The sequence below is a fragment of the Neopsephotus bourkii genome, unplaced genomic scaffold (assembly GCF_033783945.1).
Source record: "Neopsephotus bourkii isolate Nb327-2 ecotype Australia unplaced genomic scaffold, CSIRO-AGI_Nbou_v1 NB_962, whole genome shotgun sequence".
In the NCBI taxonomy this organism is placed as follows: Eukaryota; Metazoa; Chordata; class Aves; order Psittaciformes; family Psittacidae; genus Neopsephotus; species Neopsephotus bourkii.
In genome coordinates, this window is record NW_026901456.1 from 3,501,816 (window position 1) to 3,521,480 (window position 19,665).

The following is a 19,665-nucleotide window of genomic DNA, read 5'->3' on the forward strand; positions in this document are numbered from 1 at the left end:
CTTAGCAAATACAATTTACTTCAGTACCAATGCTGACTGAATGCACTGAATGTATGTAAGCTACAGTTTCATGGGGATTGTGCTTCCTGTGATTTAGAGTCTGAGTACTAAAGAAAGAAAAAGTGCATACACATGTATAAAGTGCGAATCTGTATGCTCATGAATGCACTAGCACATCACATTATAAGTAAGGCTTGCAATTTTAGGGTATGCACAATCAAATCCGTCTTTGTTCATCTGTCCTTAGAAAGGGACACCTTCTGGGAAATCAGGTGTCCCAAGGATGGGTGGTCAGCACTGCCTGAAAACTGGAGTTACCCTTGGCGGCACAAACTGAGCACTTGAACACACCAGGAACTAAGATTAATTTTAAATCCACTTTTTAAAATTCTGATATTTTCATGTCAAACCTGCTACTCCCTGGAGCAAGGGTATTGACACTGAGTGAACTTTAGGAAAGAAAGCTGGACTGCAACTTTTTGTTACTGTTTCTCTTTCTAACCTGACCTGGACAAAAGTTCAAGTTAAGCATTAGACTAAATTAAAGATTTGCAAGCCCAAACCGTAATGCTTATTTCATGAATGAGTATGGTATAAAATGCATATTTTAACACTTTATTTTCTATTGTTCAAATCCTAAATTAAGAAAAAAATGTGTGGGGGTTAAGCTACATGATAGAAAGCTGTCATGAAATGTTAATGGTGACTAAGCAGCTGGAGACTGAGACGCTGGAGTAGGACTTCGTGGTACTGGGTATCTCAGCTCATGTTCACTCACTCGCGTAGTGGATGTTGTCATTGCCATTGCAACTCCAGAGCTATATAAAGATGGTATATTTCCTTTGTTTTGTCCTGACTGTATCACTGGCTTTCTTTATAAACTAAATAATACAGAATAAAACACAAGTCTAAACAACAGGTAAATTAAATGCCATAATTAAGCACAGGTCCTAGCTTCTCTTTCCCCAGTCCTCCTGTTCCAGTGCTCTTCTGCAGTTTTAACTGAATAAAATGACTCAAATCCTGTCAGCTGGAATAATTCCCACCAACACTCCTGTCACCTTTAAAGATGTGCCTGAAGAAGTACTAGCAAAATTGAACAAAACAATTCCCCTGTTCTTCATGGTTATTATTCATAGAGCTATTAATTATTACCTAAGGCACACAGATACAGCGCATAAACAGTTGCAACATATGAAAGACAAACTTTGCAGGATCTGTTATTTCACCGTGATTACAAAACAACAAATCTGAAAAAAACCCACAAAACCTGCTGGGACAGAATTACTGGCAAGAAAATGATTGTGCTAGAAGAGAAATGGCCTTATTCCTAATAATACAAGTTATTAAACGTTCCTCTGTCATTTACCCCCTCTTTTTAGAGCTGAAACAAAGACAGTGACTTACTCTTTCTCCAGATGCCAGTGGATGGGTTTGTCACCACCCGGCTTCCCGCTTGGCCGCGCTTGCTGAGACAAGGATGCTCGGCTGTGGCTGGGAGCAGGGTCAGCCTGCGGGGCAGGCGGCAGTGCCGGCTCTCCCACTCGCTGCTGCCCTTTTATATTTTCGTTGGCTGGCAAACCATGCCGTTCCCCTGACTACCGGCAGAGCAGTCCAAGGTCTACCCCTATCGTTAATGCCATCGCAGCAGGATCCCTACCTGTCTATAACCTCTGCTCCCTTGCCGTCGGGTGTGCTGTCCTACACAAAAGGCTCGCCTGGGAATGTTTAGAGGTGACTGACAGCCTCCCTGCTTGCTCTAGAAGGGGAGCGGGGATGTACCCAGGCAGAGGGAGCTGGTGCTCACGGGGAGGTGGCCAGCCTCGGCACAGGGTGGGAGTTGGGGCCTCAAGCGTGCTGTGCTCTCCTCCTAGCACCGCGCTGGCCCTCCCCTTGGGGCGCCCCGTGACCGTCCCCTTGGGACATATTCTGCCCTGCCCGCTTTCCAGGGACTTTGTGTGTAGGCTTAGAACAGCAAAACCCCAGGTCCAGTTGGAGAGCCTGCTCGCCCAGCTGGGAGAGTAACTTGAAATTTTCAGTCACAACTTAGCAGAGGCACAGTGTGGCTCTCAACCACAACTTATGCTTCTCTATGACCCAGTGTGGGAAACAACATCTTTGTAACATGTTTTACAATGCTGTTACCATAGGAGAGTACCTACTGAAAGCTCTGATATCTATGGCTAACCTGGTACCAAGAAGCCTGAGTAACCAGGGGGATTGTTTGTAAGGACGGGCCAGTCATAAGCAGCTTCACAAGGAAATGCAGTAGGAGCATCTTAAAAAGTAAGAATTGCTGCAATTCAAATGAAAAGATATTTGCTGCTTTATCAAAAACAGTGCCTGGACTTTACATGCCCAAGATCTCTTTGGGAACTAATGATGCTGTTACCTCAGAAAGGGCATTTGGCCAAATCCAGGGGTTAGTGTCATTTAGGTTCAGTTCAGATTTGGGTATTTTATCATCACTGAAACCAATGGAAGTTAGACACTAAAATGTTGCTGTGATTGAAGCCCTGCCTACTCATTTATGAGACTTACTGCTTATGCAAATATAAAGGAAAACATCCAACTGATTGTACTACCAGTATTTCAGGCAAGATGTCTGGGTTATGAACTTGGGATATCTGACTGCACTTTTTCCTTTAAGAGCTCTGTGTGAGAGAATTCAGCCCACTCTTGCCCCTGTTCAGAACTGAAGGAGTAGTATTTCTCTCTCTGCCCACCAGAAGTTCATTCAGAAGCCTGAATTCCCAAGATGCCCATTCAGCTCCTGAAAGAGAGGTGCTCTGTGGAACTCTGTGCATCAGGCAAACATGAAAAGCACACAGGATCTGTTTGCTAGAGTACTTCTCTGTTGTTAATGTTACACAATAAGAGATACTTTGCCTTACTTGTATCATGCATAAGTTAGTGATGAATTTATCTCTATATACACTAAGCAGAAAGTCTGTTTATTTCAGGATAAACTGTAAGCCTTCTTGGATGCATCTATTAGGGGAACAGCATCATCCCCTCTTTGCTCCAAACCATCCTTAGCTTTGTTTTCCTAACATGTCTTTATTTCTGGTAATTTCAGTTTTTCTTTTTGTCTGTTGGGTGTTGTCAAGTAATTTAAGAGAGGGTCTGCCTGGCAGCCAGCTCAGTAGCCCAGCTGTGGAAACTGAGTGAACCTGGGTTTGACACCTGTATGCAGCTCCACTCCAAGGAGCTGTTCCCACCAGGTTCGGAGCAACTCTGACTGAACATCCTCAAAAACAAGTATTGTCATTCAACAGTCCAAAACATAAGAAAAGGGTAAACCAATAGTACATCTTCCTTAAACAGACTGTAATCTTTTCTTGCAAAATATTATCAGATACAAGCAATACAGAAGAAAATGTTAGGTTTTAAGGCTGGCTCATCTTTCCTTTGTGCAAGGCTGAGGTCCCTCTGAGTGGCAGCCCTGCCCTTGAGCATACCAACTCATCCCCCCAGTTTGGTTTGTTTTATATTGAAGTATTCAGCCCAGTCTTTGAGTTCAGCACAGTGTTTGCCTCAGGTTGCTGTATAGCTTCAGCTCTAGAGATGTTAATTGTCAAACTCAAGCATTTGAACAACACTGATAGCTTCAGCTCTATGCTAAACACGCTGACAGTTCCTATGAAGTGAGATTTCAGTACCTGGCTGTAGCTACACAGGGGATGCAGCTTTCAAAGTCTGTGGTTTTCCTCAAAAGACTCTTCCCAGCTGCTTACCTAGCAGGGGGAGAGGGAGGTGGAGAGATGGGGTCTGCAGTTCTGCTTGGTGCAAGGCTGCCATCCTGTGGCACTCAGCCTGCCTGTGGGCACAAGCCAGGTCTCCAACATCTACTAGTACTAGTTCTTAATATATGAACTGGAGTAATACCTGGGCGCAGCTAACATCATACTGCTATATATACAAGCTGCAGCACAAGCCGAGAGGAGCCCCTGACTTGAAGGGTCCAGAAAGAAACAGGAAGCCAGAAACCAGAGCTTCTGAAGTCACACATAGGGTGGGGAGGGAACCAGTGGGCTCTGTCATTTGAGTGACAGCACCTTTTCCTTCCTGTCTGCCTGGAGTATAAGCCGTGCTGACAACCCTTTCCTGGCCGCACGAGAGAAAAGTCTCACTATTCCAACCGAGTCTCTGAACTGTGTGAAAACTACAGAACCCCAACTGGTGGAGTTCACTGTTTCAGTTGTAGCTTCCAGCTCACAGAGGCTGCTCACGGTGCTGTGCTCCAGCTGTGGGTGAGTTAGCTAGCTCTCCTGGACACATTAATCACTGAAACCCAGGAAGGCAGAGCTTGAAGAGGTCTGAAACCTTGTACAGTCCATTCCCTAAGCTGGAAGATGCTCCCTAAGCAACTTCAGACTATCTTTTAAAATCTTCACTGAAAAAAGATCCCAATGCCTTCCTGTTTAACTCATTTCAGTAGTTATTAAAACTTAGCATTAGGAAACATTCCTGAGGATATAACCTGCAAATAAAATAAATTGGTTTTCCTCTCACTCTTAGTAGACCACATATTTTAAAAATATATTTTTAAATGGTCAAGTCTTCTTTTTTCTAGAACAAACAGCTCTGTCACCTGTGCTCCTAAGCCAAGTTTCTGGTTTGACTTTGCCAAGATGATAGCTGAAATCCAGCCCACTCTTTAAGCCTTCCTTAAGCCTTTTCCTTCTGACTCACTGCATCTAGTGGGGTCACAGCAGCAGGAGTGTGCCCTCTTTTCTACCTGTGGTAGCTGTTTGCTCAGCCGAATTGCTACCACAAGCAACCAGCAATCCCCGCAGTACCATAGTCCATTAGCTGGAAATTTCTTTTTCTCTTAATTGGTAAATTACTTCCCTGAAGACCAGGCTCTGCAATATGCTAGGCAGCCCCATCGCTGTCATTTCAGCTCTCACAGCACTGCAGGATCTCTGACAGGTTCAGAGCCAGGCTGAGGGATGGATATGAGCCTTGCCTGGGTTCAGCTCTGTTTCATGGACTCATAAGTGAGCCAAGTGGCTTTTGTCCAGCACTGCTCCTGCTTATGTCCACATGTTTCAGTATGTCATCGTGGGGAATGGTAACATGTTCCCATCTGTGTGTAAAGTGGACAGCCACAAAAGCAGTTGCATAAGACGATTGATGCCTTTTGACATTTGTCTTTAAAGGAAAATAAATACACCTGCTAGATCTTCTGTGTATGTGCATATGCACACATATATATATAGCTTCTTGAATCGTGAAATTATTCTGAGTTTCAGTACTCCTTCAGGAAGAATGTGAAGGTTAGAGATTGGGATGTTTTTTTCCCTTGTTCTGGGCATTGTTTTCCTGTAAATGTGAAGAGAAACCCTATAATGCATCAGAAATTCTACAGCCTCAGGTGAATAAAAATAAGCTAAGGAGTGGAGAGGTTTTATGGAACAGAGTATACATGCCACAGTGTGGCATAATATAACACCCCATATGATGACATGAAGTAAGAATAAGCATGTTACATACACACATGTTACAGAAGTATTAAAATCATGTGAATTGATTGATGATTGAATGTGATAAATTGATGCTTACTTCTGAGTTGCTATGGGTTAACTGTTAGGGTTGGTAGTCACCGTTCACAATCATCCATAAAGTGAACTGGATGTTTTGTCTTGCTGCCAAGGGATAGCATTTCTAAGCAAACACCAAAGAACCTCGCTTCCACGCTTGGCAGCAACCAGTGCTCATCTGAACCTACAGGCCAGGAACTGTGTACACATAAGTAAGATTATCTCTCCATCTAAAGCTTGAGAAACCTGATGGAAAACAAGGAAAGAAGCTAGCTGTACTGATAGCCAGATTATTTCAGAGGATGTAACTTTGCTTACGTTCCTTCTCAGAAGGAAGCCAAATTAATGTGCCTAGCCCAAAATGTGGAGCCTACCTGACACAGTATTTTTTCTCGAGCATAGCCATGTCTGCTCCTACTGCTCTATGTACAGTACAAGCAATTTTATGGCACAATAAGATCTCAACAAAAATAAATCTACTCCTGTTAAAAGCACTTGCTTTGAAGACCTTATACTGACTTCATCCAGTCCAACGGGTGATTTTGAGGAGTATCATCCTGTACTTAATTGTATTTTCTCATTGCATGCCATAGAAAAAAATACATTATTTTAATGTTGTTTGAAAAAGCTGAGCAGCATGGGCCTCACCCATAATGAGCAGGCATTATTCTGCCGCACTAATATGGGGCATATGCTGCACTAATATAGCACTGATATGTAGGCCTGGGCTTACATTACTTAGAGTGACTGCAGTATCATTTGGTTTAAGAGCTATACATCATGACTTTCTTGTTGTCCTGGAGTTAGTCATGTCCAACAATATCTAGAGGAACTGTGCTGTCAGTTATGGATGTAAATTTTGCTGTGGAGACAGTCATCTGCTAACAGCTAAAACATCCATTTGATTTCATGTGTGGCACCATTCGGGTGCTTGGTTGTTATGCCTAGATTTCAGCTGGCATGTGGCTCTACTGACCATGGCTTTGTGTCTGGGTGGAGATTCTCAGTAAAGCTCAGCTCTCCCGTCTCCCTCTGAATGCAGCATGGATGCATTTCCCCTTGAATGCATCTTAGAGATCATTAAGATAAGGTTGGTGGTGTTCAGTGATGTGCCAGGCCAACTGTGCCATTTCTCCACGTCCTTTGACCACAAGAATCTGTCACTGGAGCCACTGATTTCTGATAGGAAAAGAGGGACTGGACCCTGCTGTTCCTCAGAGAGATGCAACCTATGGCAGGTCCATGAAACCACCAGTGTATGCTTGAGTTACAGGCTGAATTTCCCATCCCACCGACTTCTCCCTTTCATTCCTCTTCCTCTGGTGCACCAGCTACACCCTCAGGCAGCCTCTGAGTCAATTTTACAGCAATAAAAATAGCAAGTAACAAACCACATCTTGTAATCCACAGCCTGTTTGTTCTCTAGGAAGCACACTGCCAGCTTACCTTCACTGTCTAAAAGCACCGACAGGGCAGGAGAAGCTCCCATGGTGAAGGCCCATCTCTGCCACCCTCCTCAGGCTGCAGAGAGGTTGCACAGGCTCTGTTGGGGGACATGAGGTGGGAGGAGGGCGGCATAGGGCAGAAAGCGTGCTGCCAAATTCCAGCTTGGGGCTGGCTTTTGTTTCACTGTCTCAAAATGAGGGCAGTGGGAGCTCATGCCTCTCTGTAAAATACTGCCTAGTCATAGAATCTCATCATCACAGAATGGTTTGGGCTGGCTGTAAGGGATCGTGAAGCTCATCCATTTCCAACCCCCTGCCATGGGCAGGGACACCTTCCACTAGCCCAGGTTGCTCAAAGCCTCATCCAACCTGGCTGTGAACACTGCAGGGATGGGGCAGGCACAGCTTCTCGGGCAACCTATGCCAGGGTCTCACCACCCACAGTAAAGAATTTCTTTCTTATATTTAATCTAAAATCACACGTGGGGTTTGAAAAACCTGCCAGTGGCAGACATTGTGAAGATTTGAGCAGCAAATGAAGGCATTAATGTCAGCAGAGGGATTTCCAGTGCTGCAGGAGGGATTTATGTTTTATGTAAACAAAACACAGATGTGAGAGCAAAGCTGAGCGGGTGGGGGGGAGCAATCAGAAAATTCGGTTTGCCAAAAGCAGCCAGGCTGCTGTTTCCAGAGGGACAGACTGCGTGTCTGTCTGCCTGTCTGTCTGTGCCTGTGTGTGCCCGTGTCTGTGTGTGCCCGTGTCTGTGTCTATATGCTGACTGCGCCGTAAGGTAGCGGCCGGCAGCCACCTGGGGGCGCTGTTGCCCTTCCAGCCGTCAGTAGCTTCCGGACGCGGTGGGCCCTCAGCCCTCTCCTGCCCGTGCCGATAGGGGGCGCCGGAAGCCCCGTTCCCGCCCGCTCGCTGCCCGCCCCTCGGAGAGCTAACGCCGCCTGGCGGCTTGGAGGGCCTGGGGCACAGCGGGAGCGGGGTCCTTCGTGCCCCTGCCCGGGAGCTGCGGCCGGAGTGCGACCAAGCTGTCGTGATAAGGAGCTGTCCCCCACCTCTAACCTCCTCCAGGGAGAGGAGCTCTCCCTTCCCAGTATTGATCTGGCTGTGTTACAGCTTTCATCTCTCCAGTTTAATGAGCCATTTGAGGCAGCGAACCTTGGGCAGCAGCGCTGCTGGATCATTCACAGTGCAGAAACCCCGCAGGCTGTGGAGAATGTGAATTCATGGCATGCCTGCCCCAAGCCATGCGTCACAGCAGCTCCCACGCTGGAGGGAGGGAGACCCTCAGCAGCAGCAGCAGTCTCCTCCAGCTCAGCCCCTGGACCAGGGGCACACATAGATGGCTGGTAGAAGCCAGAGACAACTGGAGTCTTCTTCCGTCTGGTTGTGCCTGTGTCGTGGTTTAACCCCAGCCAGACAGCTTGTTCACTCCCCCCCCCTTCTTGCCCTCCCCCTATTCTTGGAGGAACGGAGAGGAGAATCAAAAAGAATGCAACTCCCACGGGTTGAGATAAGAACAGTTTAGTAACTAAGGTATAACACAAATCACTACTGCTACCACCAATAATAGTAATGATAAAGGAAATAACAAGGGAAGAGAATACAACACCCCATCACCAGCCGACTGATAACTCACCCCCCCAGCGCGACCAAGCACCAACTGATACCTCCTCCAACCCTGCAGTCCACCTAGCCCTTCCGGGTAACTCCCAGTTACCTCCTGGGCATGACGTGCTGTGGTATGGAATACCTCTTTGGTCAGTTTGGGTCAGGTGTTCTGTCTCTGCTTCCTCCCAGCTTCCCCTCCTCCCTGGCAGAGCATGAGGCTCACAAAGTCCTTGGCCAAACCAAAACATCATTGTTACCAACTCTATTTCCAGCTGAAAGTCAAAACACAGCACTGCACCAGCTACCAAGAAAGAGAAAAATGACTGCTACTGCTGAACCCAGGACAGCCTGGAGTTTCCCTTCAGCCCCTGCTGCTGTCCCCAGGCAGCTCCAGTTCCTGCTGCAGGCAGCTGTGGGACCCAGCTCTCTGTCATCACAAACTGGGAGGCACTGGAGACACCTGCGTCGATGAGAACGGCAGCTCGAGGAGCCCAGGGCGACTGCTGGCCTCCCGCGGGTCTGATCCCTGCCAGAGCCTCTCTGGGAAGGGAAGGAAGAGTGATGGGCACAGAAGTAACCACTGTTGATGCACTCCGGGGATTTTTGGGCACAGGCTACTGAGCTGCTGGTGTCTCTATCTGTCCCAGCTCTGGCAGGGGTGCCTTGCCTGCGATTGGATGTGCCTATTTTGAGCTAAATGCCGCCAGGGGCTCCTGAACAACACCTGTCTCCATGTGCCCAGCTGCCATTCCCACAGCTGAGGGCAGAGTGGCTGGTGGAACCTTGGTACCCTGTTTCAAACCACTCAGGCATGCATCATGTTGACCACTGGGGTTCACTGCTGATCATGTATCTTTTCCTTCCTTGTTTTTCCCAAGGAACAGGGAGCAGCTTACATATTAGGTCTGGGGAAAGGTGTTTGTTATGGGAGGGTAGGAAGGAGGGAATCCTGTTACCTGTCTCTTTGCTGGAGCCTTTGGAATTGCTCTCCTAAGACTCTGGTTCAGGGAAGATGCTTGCTTGGTTTGTATGCTTGAAAGTAACATGAAATGTAAATAAAAGCTGGATTTATATTGAAGATGCGATGGAAGGGTGTTATGTCTTGGTGAGGAAAACAAAGAAGAAAGTGCTTAAGACTCAGTGGTTTCAGTGGGAGTTAGTTACGAAGTTGGCTTAAGCAAAAGCAAGATATTCTTAACTGCATTTTGACCGTACGTTCGTGGGAAAATTCATGGCCCCTCAGAGACAGGGATGGTAGGAGAAAGCAAATAGTTTTCCTTCCCATTAAAATCCCTTACAAAAAAGTCTGATCAAAACCAGGCTTAAAGACTAAAACTGTGTCACTCGTACATACATTTGCCTGACATTTTTTTGAGACCATCTCTGCTCATCCTTTCTCAATTTTCCTAAAGTGCCCTGAATTCACCTCTAGAGTAATAAATCTCATTACTGCTGATCTGAGTTTCCTTTTAGGACATTTCTGTGTTTGAAGTGGAACACTGGAAACAATTGTATCTTTACTGCTGATCAGTGTCTAATCATTTTTAAATGTTGATGAAGTACACTTGCTCTGAGTATCATGCAGGATTTCTGCAATGTGTTCTTCCCGTTGTGTCACATCTTTATCTCATTACCCAAGGTAGGAATGGCACTTTTATTTCTTGCTAGAAGTTCCTCTTGTTTCCTATGTAAAATGTCCCTATTTAGGATCCTCCATATTAATTGCTTTTCCCCTTTTCCCATACTCACCATCACAAAACAAGGCACCATTCTGTGAGAAGGATAGCTCCTTACACAAAATAAAGGAAAGAAGCCTTACAGTAGAGCCTGTAATACCCCAGCCCTAGAGAAAAATTTGTTCAGACCTCATTCAGGGCTGTGTATCAGATGAGGTGAGTGAGGATGAATGAACTCAGTACCAGCAATCTTCCACTTAATCCTTATCCTTTTACAGAAGGCAAAAGGGCTTTAGTTAACTTTGTGTAATCAGGCTTTGAAGGAGCAAACACGGGAAAGAGGTGCGAAGCATTCAGTGAAGCAGAGCCTCTGGCAATCTTCGTCTCTTCTGATCTCTGTCTGCTCCTACAACATATCCATACCTATGTCCATTCTGCTCCACATCCAGCAGCGAACACTGGATGCAAAGGCTTGAAGCTTTCTTAGTTTAAGTGTCATTTTTACTGGATGTGCCCATTTTTATACAGTTAAGAGTAACAGAGTCGGGTCTATTACTGTTTATTGGATCCCAGTTGTGCTTCCAGCATTAATACCCAGCTAAATAACAATTCTGATCAGCAGGCTAGTTTTCCCCTCAGCACTCCTAATAACCCTCCTGCCTACGAGGCTTCTGGTATAAATCCACCCAGGACAAAAAATAAGGTGCTCAGATACAGACTGAGGATGTGAAAACTAATGTGTTCCATAGAGCAGGTGAATCTTCACAGAGCAGGAAGCTCTCTATCTAAAGAGACATCACCTCTGTGCTTTACTCAGGGAAGTCAGAGGGCAACAGCTGATCAGTTCTGGAGAACCATTCATTTTACAGAATTAAGAAACCACAGTAAAAGAATACAAACATTAAAACAAATGGGATTTTATTCATGTAGTCTGTTGAGAGCAAAATCACTAAAAAGTCCTGAAAAACATCTCAAGACTAAGCATGACATTTTATTACAATTACAGTTATCAAGTGTGGAGACTCCTAATGCTGTTGCTACTCTAATGTCATATCAATACTTTGAACTTCATATAGCCTTCATCAGATCAGTTATTAATATGAAAATGACTTTTCCATTTCATTCCTTCATATAAATTTAATGTTTTATTGAAGGTTTTTTTCTTTCTAGGATGAAATCTCTTCTTTTCCCTATTTACTTGGCATGGATGGATCCAAATGCAGTAGTAAGAATTGTCTCAAAACCAGTAAATTCTGGGGTTTGGGGAAGAAGTGTAGGATGGTGTTCACATTTGGTATTTCTTTCTAATTATTTCCTAGGAAGTATATACATAGCTATATTCATATTAATCTCTTTAAGTTGGTTTATATTGTCTTAGATTATCATCTTTTGAGAGTCAACAGCCCTTCACATTTTTATTTGGCAAGCTCTGTTTAAAGATGATTCCTTTAGCTAAAGTTTACTGTCCTGATAGTTATTTTGCTATGAGATGGTATACTGCCCCTAAGCATGTCTGAAGTTATTTCTCTGAAATCATGGAAATCTGTTTAACTTCATACTGTGAAGTCTGCAGAGTTTTGGGATTCTTATGGTTTGAGAACATCATGGACCACATATTTCATTGTCTTACCCTTTTCTGGTTGAATCTTCCTGAGTGTCTGCCATGGCTAAAATCCCCTGGGGGGTCTGCACTTTGATTTCTCCTCACCAGCGCTTCTGGTGTCTCCAGCAAAATGATGCCTGGACAATGGGGCACCAAAGGGGAGATTTCACAGGGATGTCTGGGGCGTTACAGAGCGTGAGAGAAGAGCCTAGGGAATGGGGTCCATCATCACAAGGAAAACAACTACGTTTCTCTCAGGGTGAAGTATATCTTATGGTCTAAAGGCCAGTGAGCCATCCTGGGCATTGCAGGAGCTCAGGGACAGCAAAGAGAAAAAGAGAAAGGGGAGACAAATAAGTATCTGAGAGACCTGCAGGCCTCTGCAGACAGCAGGTACAAATGACCATCAAGTGAGCCCTTTCTTTTGAGAGAAAGGTGCTGTCTGCCTGACAGCAGCTGTGTCCTTCGTGAGGTAGGTCAGGATGGAGTTGAAGGAGTCAGTGTGGTTGAGTTGCCTTATGTTGACAACACAGGAGGAAGGAGAACAGCAATACTGTGGTCCAGGGTTTATCAGATACAATTAAATTGGCCAACATGCAAGTGTCAGGACAGCCTGTTTTGGCATGGTGCAAATGCAAATAGGATTGCTCAAGTCAAGTGCGTAAAGCTTGTCTTTCAGACATACCTTATCAGCACATGTTACTGGCAGACTTGGGCAGGCTGGCTGTGGTGAATCGCATCCCATCCCCAAACCCAAAACTCCTTCAGCATGTAGGAATCTTGGGTGCCTAGCTGAGCAATGTGAATTTTATGTCAGGACCCAGGCATCTAAGAGTTTGGTGTTGAGTTGATGGATGTCATAGCCCTGAAGGATTTGGCCTCTAGCATCTAGATGGGTAACGTTTCTTCATTCCATGTGCTGGAAATAGTTACTGCTTAGCTTGAGAGCTGAGATCACAAGCCATACTTGTGGCTGGAAGCTGAACCGTACAATATTTTTATATGGCTTTGGAATAAAACTTAATAACTCTTCAAGATGTATATCAGTAGATGCAGCTTCTAATAATACCACTTTCAAGAGAACTTGTTTTACCAGTTGATATTCTTACAAGTGTTAAAGTCACAGGTTTAAATCCTGCTTTGCTTGAGTTGGTGAGGACTTAACCCACAAAGAGATTTAAAGCCAGTTCAATAATAGACCATAAGGTGTATCAGGACACAGAAAAGTGTGCTAGTGCTTCCAGTGAGTCATATAATTGATAGTTACCATGAAGCTCAACAATTATCTAAAATGCTACCCTGAAAAATGAACATTTGGAAAGGTGCCAGATTGCCAACTCTAATGTTTATGATGAGACAACGCAGGCGATGCTTTCTTTTAGAAAGTGGGTACAATGAGAAACAAATGACAAAAGCATTTGATTTTATGTGTGTGGTCTTCATCAAATTAGCAAAAAGTCCTCGGAGGGCAGGATGAGAGTTTGCAGGCATCATTAAAGAAATTTACTTTTAAAGGGACCTTGAAAGAAGGCAGGATGAATAGCTGGGAGAAAAAGCCTGATGGGGTGGTACACCGGCAAATTAGAGGAGTTATTACTAATTTTTGTTTCATCTTTGGTAACCAGTCCTAAGACATTGTGATTTCCTGGAAAGACTTGCTACTGCAAAAACAAGATCTGTTTAAGAGCGTCCTAAGTGCACCATCCAAAAGTGGAGTCCCCACACATCTCTGTTTATATGTGGAAATCCGGGCCAGCGCTAAGACATTGCTTCTGTGGTTGTTTTGGTTTTGCTTTTAATCTTTTTTATCTTATTAGGATTAGTATATGCTATTATCTAAACTTTTCTTCTTTTCCTGAGGTAGGAGTAACCTGACATTGAGGCTGGGTAAAGTTTTTTGCATAAATGAAGAAGATAAATACAGACGGACAAGTAAAAAATATATGCTAACAGGTGTTCTCTGTACAATGTGCTGCTCAGTGTTTTACGCCTAGCCAGCTATACACATGCTAGGACTTTTCTTTTCCAAAACTAAACCTAATTAGTCCACTTATTCTCCATGCAGCAGGCATTTGAAGAAATATCTAATGAACATGTCATCAGCTCTGGTGCTGTAAATACAAATGAAAGGTCACAGGCAGAACAGCTTCTGCTTGTGAAGTCTCCTGATTTAAAATGTGGCTCCCAGGCCGATGATCACACTGGTCTTTTACTTGTTCTTTTGGATAGTAGATGCCTGCCCAAAACAGCAGCAGCCAGTCAGATCTAGCCACTCTTCAGGTGAAGTGTCAACCTCACCACTCAAATGAAATAAAAATGAAATTAAGAATTATTTCTTCCATAGTCTCCAATCAAAAGCTCTTTTTGAAGAAACATAGCTTTCCAGAAAAAAAGATGATAGAGGAGAGGATAATTTTTCCAGTTTCAAAGTATATGGAAAATTGCAGTGTTATACCCTTTTGTCATCTAATTATGAGAAATAAAAGCTTCCCCTTTTCCAGTTTTACATTTGCATTTGTAATAGCATGTTGCCATGGCGAAATCTTATAATCCTTGAGTTCTTCAATGGAAAAGCATTCTTATAGAATATCAGGAAAAAGAAGACCAACCCAAACTGGCGGCATCCAGGTTTCTGTGCTCTGCTGGCTGGAGCCCTCCCCGCGGGTAAGCAGCTTTGCAGGCAGTGATGGAGCCGGCAGCGCGGGTCCAGAGGCAGAGACTGCCCAGGGCTGTTTCATCTCGGTGACACTCAGGGAGGGTGTCCCGTGCGGAGCACGCGGAGGTGGCGTGTCCTCACCAGGGGGACAAAAGAGGGCTGGATATGTCAAACGGAATCAAGCCGCAAAAAGCTGGAGAAGCTGCCTATTGTCCCCAGCTCGTGCTATTAAATGTGGGATTAAAGAGGAAACATCCCCCCGCCTCATTGGGCCCATTCAAGAGGAGCTTGTTCCAAAATTTTTGACAAGGGTGGCTTCTATTCAGGGCCCCAGCTGATATCACCAGCTGCACAAAGGGGCTTTAGGGGGTTAATTAAAACCAGGTAATGGAAAGAATTGAGTACTGACACTTCACAAATGACACCGTGGATCCAAAGCAAGAGAAAAGACATATGGTAGGAAGAGCAACCTCCCTGCTGCCGCCAGCTCTCCTATATTCAGACGGTGATTGACACCTGATTATTTTTTGGGCTAAAATGAACATTAGCAGTTAGTTCCCATTCTTCTGCTGTGAAACATGAGCAGGATTGGTTCACAGCCAGCGTCACAGGCATCAGCAGCCCATACCAGCCTCAGAGCATCCCAGATGGTTCCCTCAAATACTCCTGCATGAATCATGCTGCACTTCCCTCACACTCATCTTCAGGTTATGAAATGCGTGCCATTGTTTCTTCCCTTGTCACTCTGGTGTGAAAGTATGCGAGATGCCATGAAAGTAATGATGTGCTGGTTTCTGAAGGCTGTGCTTGGAGCATACCCAGGGCCCCGAGGTGTTTGCCACAGACCTGTGTGACAGCCAGGGTGCTGGAGCAGAGCAGCAATTCTGCACGATGCTTGCAGTAACTCCTGTTGGAGTACATAAATGTGACAAAAAAAATATCTAGCTCTAGAACTGCCCGAAACAGAGTGGATGAAAAGAAAAAAATTGCACAATTTGGACGTCCACTAAATGTCATAAGCTTATGCCAGGCTTACCCAGTTGTGAACTTTGTGGTAAAAACAGTCAGAAGTGTATATATATGTGTGTGTGTGTATGTGTATGTGTGTATATATATATACCTAATAGGAGATTGTGGATGTGCATTACTTAGGCATTTCTTGTATGAAATGTACTTCTGTTTTATTTTCTAAAACCAAAGTACCTAAAACCAGGACAAAAACTTCTATCCAGACCAAAGCAAAAGGTTTAGCTTTGAGGTTGTTTCTTTTTTTTTTACCATTTTTTTTTAATACCTATTTTTGTGGAAATCTCTTTTTTTTTGGTCCTGTATGAGGAACGGAGCTGTAGCTAGCACTGAATCAGCAGCCCCAACCTTTTCTGATAATGCCACTATTTACAGAGCAAGTGCTTTTTGTGATTTAACTGCTGAAGGACATTGTATTTCAAGTGTGGTCTCAGCTCCTAAATTCAGAAGTGCTGCGCTAACTAGACATGAATATTACAGCCTGGAGAGAGAGGTCTATTCTAGAGATATTGGCAGATGGACAATTTGCTGTAAATCAACCTGGGCCGCTAACGTGCAGTACAACAGCTACTTCATGGCAATTTGTTTGCAAGTGGGCTATTACTCAGCAGTAAATGCGAAACAAATGTCTCTTCTCTGAGGGAGCAGAAAGCTTCCCTCTTTCTCCCATGGGTTACCAGGGTAAGAGTGTGGCTACAAGCAGTTAATGCAAACAGGTGGAGATAGAAATGGTCGTAACTCCATGGACCCCAGTCCGCAGTGGTACCACAGGTGGGATGAAGTTGACTTTGGTCGATTGGGGTGCACAAAGTGTACCTCACACATTCAAGGATGCTGTGTGGTAAATCTAACCCTTGCACATCTCTGCATCTTCCCTGCCCTTCAGAATGAGTTTGCTAGCATTTCCCTGTTTCACAGGTGCATTGTAAGGATAAATCAATTCATGCCTGGAGACCATTCCAATATTACAGCTGTGGGGGATGTTGGAGGAAAGAGATGGGCACATTATTGCCAGACAACCTTCTTTCCACAAAAAAACCCCAAACATTTCATGTGCTTTATTTCTTAAGTTTTGGAAAATTTTAATTGACTCTTAAATGTAAATTCTAACAAATACTGATCTGCCCTTTGTGAAATGGTAGGGAGCAAATGTTTCACAGTCCTGAAGGCAGAAAACTGTCATGGAAGTCTGCCTGCTATTGACCACACACACCAAACAGAAACTGAAGTACCTTGGAGGTCTGGGCAGCAAACTGCTCTTAGCCTGATGTGAAGGCTTCCTTTTTTCCCTGGAGGAAACACCCTAGTCCATCCCTGGGTCTTTTTCCTACCTTAGATCCCTCTTTTGGTCTCTCCCATTCCTCTTTTAGAACAGGCTGTACTGCAGAGACCCAAACATTAAAAGTGTCCTGTTTGCCTCCTCTCCCACCCTTGCCTTCTCCATCCTTTTAGAACAGCAGAAGGAAAAGAAATAACTTCAAACCCAAGCAAGGGTGAAGATGAGTCAAGTGGAGATCTCAGTCAGGCCTCATGTCTCCAGAATGTTTCACCCCTAGGGGCAAGTCAAGTTTTAATGAGTCTTTGCATGAAAAGACAAAACGTTCTGATTATTATGATCTCTTCTTGCTTAGTGCATGCCTTCACAGCACCGGGTGTTTAAAGTAGAAGGCTGGTTTTTGCTGTGTGTCAGACTGCCAGGAAACAGCTGATGGGGGATTACTTACCTCGCACTGGGACTTTTATTCCCGCGTGTGTAAATAGGGCACATCCAGCAAGGCATGTTTGTCAGAGGTGCTGCAAAACAAGGCACATGCTGCGGGTATACTGGCTTTGGAGCAATCACCTTGGGATTTCTATGGTTAAGCAGTGATCAGTTCCTGACCTCTTAACACTCTGTCCTCCACATAATATTAGTAATAATAAGGTGACAGCTAACTTGGGAACTCAAAATATAGTTAAATACACAGAGCTTTTATGTGGTTTAGAACTACTGTCAGATCCTGCTTGATATGCACTGCTGTTGTTTACTTGTACAGACTGGATAAGGGAGAACTGAAAGGACAGCTGAGATACATCAATCCGCATATATCCAGCTGTGTAGTAGTAGCAACAGTATCAAAATCTTAAATAAAGATTTTTCCTCTGTTCTCTGAAAGCCTCTGAAATAAAGCTTTCTGATTTCTCTTACAGCTGAACAAGCAGGTACCAAGGTGTTGCAGGCCCTATTGGGGGCTGGAGTTCCACTGATGGAAAAACATTTTCCTGGGGATCACCGTGCTGCTCTAGTTTGATGTATTTGTCTGGTGCAAGGAGAAGCTGTGCTGCAGTGAGGTTTGTTGTGAACACTACTGCCAGGCTGAAAGAACAGGAGGTTGAACATCATACTGAAAAGCAGAGATCTAAAACTAACATTGCTTTGGCCTAGCACATATAACTGCAGTGGGGTCCTACGAGAGCTGAGTGTGATTGCTTGTGAGGAGCTCTAATTCTTGACTTTTGTAAAATTAAGCAGTAAACTGATGCCTCTGTTTGCAGAATTCAGTCCCAACACAGTGACAATTTTGAATACATGAATACACATAAACTGGCATGCACCACTACCGTGGGATGCACACATTGCTCTACATCCTCTCCTGGAATCGGTGCTGCGGGGACTGTTAATGCAAGAGAGAAGAGTTTGCAGGATTTGACCTGCTCTTTCTGCCCTCCCACCTCAGTGTCTCCCTCCCCCTGCTCCCCACAGATGAGGCAGGAAGAGGCCAGCTTCAGTAACTTGGACCTGCTCAGCCTGGGAATTTGCTTGCTGGGGAGCAGCATCCTGTGATGGGGAGGGGAAAACCTGAGGGCTGACCCAAAGCACTGGATCAGATGCTTGCTGGTAACACCTTTTCTTGCAGCTTTTGCCAGTAGGTAACCAGAGGCAAAGAGGCAGCTGCTCTGTGCTTGTGAGGGGTATCTAATCAGACTTTGAAGTTGTTTGACTAAAGAGGATTAGTCATGGTCCAGCAGAGACAGGGTAAAGACTAACTAAATGAAACACAGTTCATATGGTTTCATGGGTCTGTTAACAGAAACACTGCCTTCTGGTAAAATGGGCATTCCATGAATTGTTGCTCTCTGCATCAGTCCTTTCCAGCCCTTATACTTTTGTATGTAAGAAAGATGTTTCCTTATTACCCTGGTAGCACATTCAAGGTAGGGAGACGTGCTACCCCAATGGGCAAATGGACACGGCACTTCCAAAAAGCCTCTGTTACAGATGGGGCTTGGCTGGATGGGTGGGGACTTAGGGGCAGTGGATGGTGTGCTTCCTAATGCCCTTGCTTACCCACGTGGAGGTCTCACAGTGCCTCAGCAGCTGCTTCAGCTACAGACATTTCATAAAAGTAAACTACATTTCCACCCTTAGTTTAAAGCAGATCCTGCAAAAAATTCTACTCTCAGCAATTTTCATACAAAGTGTGAGTTAAAACTACAGCAAAACACATTAGAACATTAGCGTTTAAATAACAAACTTCTTTTAGTTCATTACAGATGCTGGAGAATGACCATCTCTTTCAGATGCCATCAGACCTTCTATTCCCCCCATCCCAAATGAATAAACAAAAAAAGGGAGATAATGAATAAACAAAGGGAGCCAGATTGCTCTCTTTGGAAGAGAAAAAGAGAAGGGAGCAGATAAATTTACTCCTTTTTTAAGTTTTTTTTTCTGCATCTTTGTCTTGACTTCTTTAAGGCACCCTCTATCCTAACATTACCCTCCAGACAAGCTCAGTGTGCTGCTCCTCCTCCTCCAGTGGACAGACTGAAGACTGAAGCTTCTGCCCTATCTTGCCAGCGTTACTGAAGGAGCTTTGGAGTGTTTAAATACTTGCAAAAAGAACGGAAAGCTAAAAGCCAAATTCTTTCCAATAATGTCTTTTAAAAGAAGGAAAATACAGAAGACTTTTTCTTTCTGTTTGTTACAGGCATCAGCACGGACTGGAGATCATGGAGTAATGCCTGCAAGAAATGTCAATCTTGTCTTTTTATTATGCAGTTGCTGGTAGGAAGCACAGTAATAACTTATGACGTAGTTTCCACTCTGATCCCCCT

The 19,665-nt window shown here is 44.5% G+C and overlaps 1 protein-coding gene across 1 annotated transcript in view; it reads right to left on the reverse strand.

Moving 5' to 3' along the window:
* EPCIP (exosomal polycystin 1 interacting protein) overlaps positions 1-19,665 on the reverse strand; it is a 42,258-nt gene that overhangs the window by 10,056 nt on the left and 12,537 nt on the right. The window contains exon 2 of the mRNA XM_061359352.1: positions 1,408-1,598. Within this exon, the coding sequence (XP_061215336.1) occupies positions 1,408-1,598 (191 nt within the window). The remainder of the gene's footprint in view (positions 1-1,407; positions 1,599-19,665) is intronic.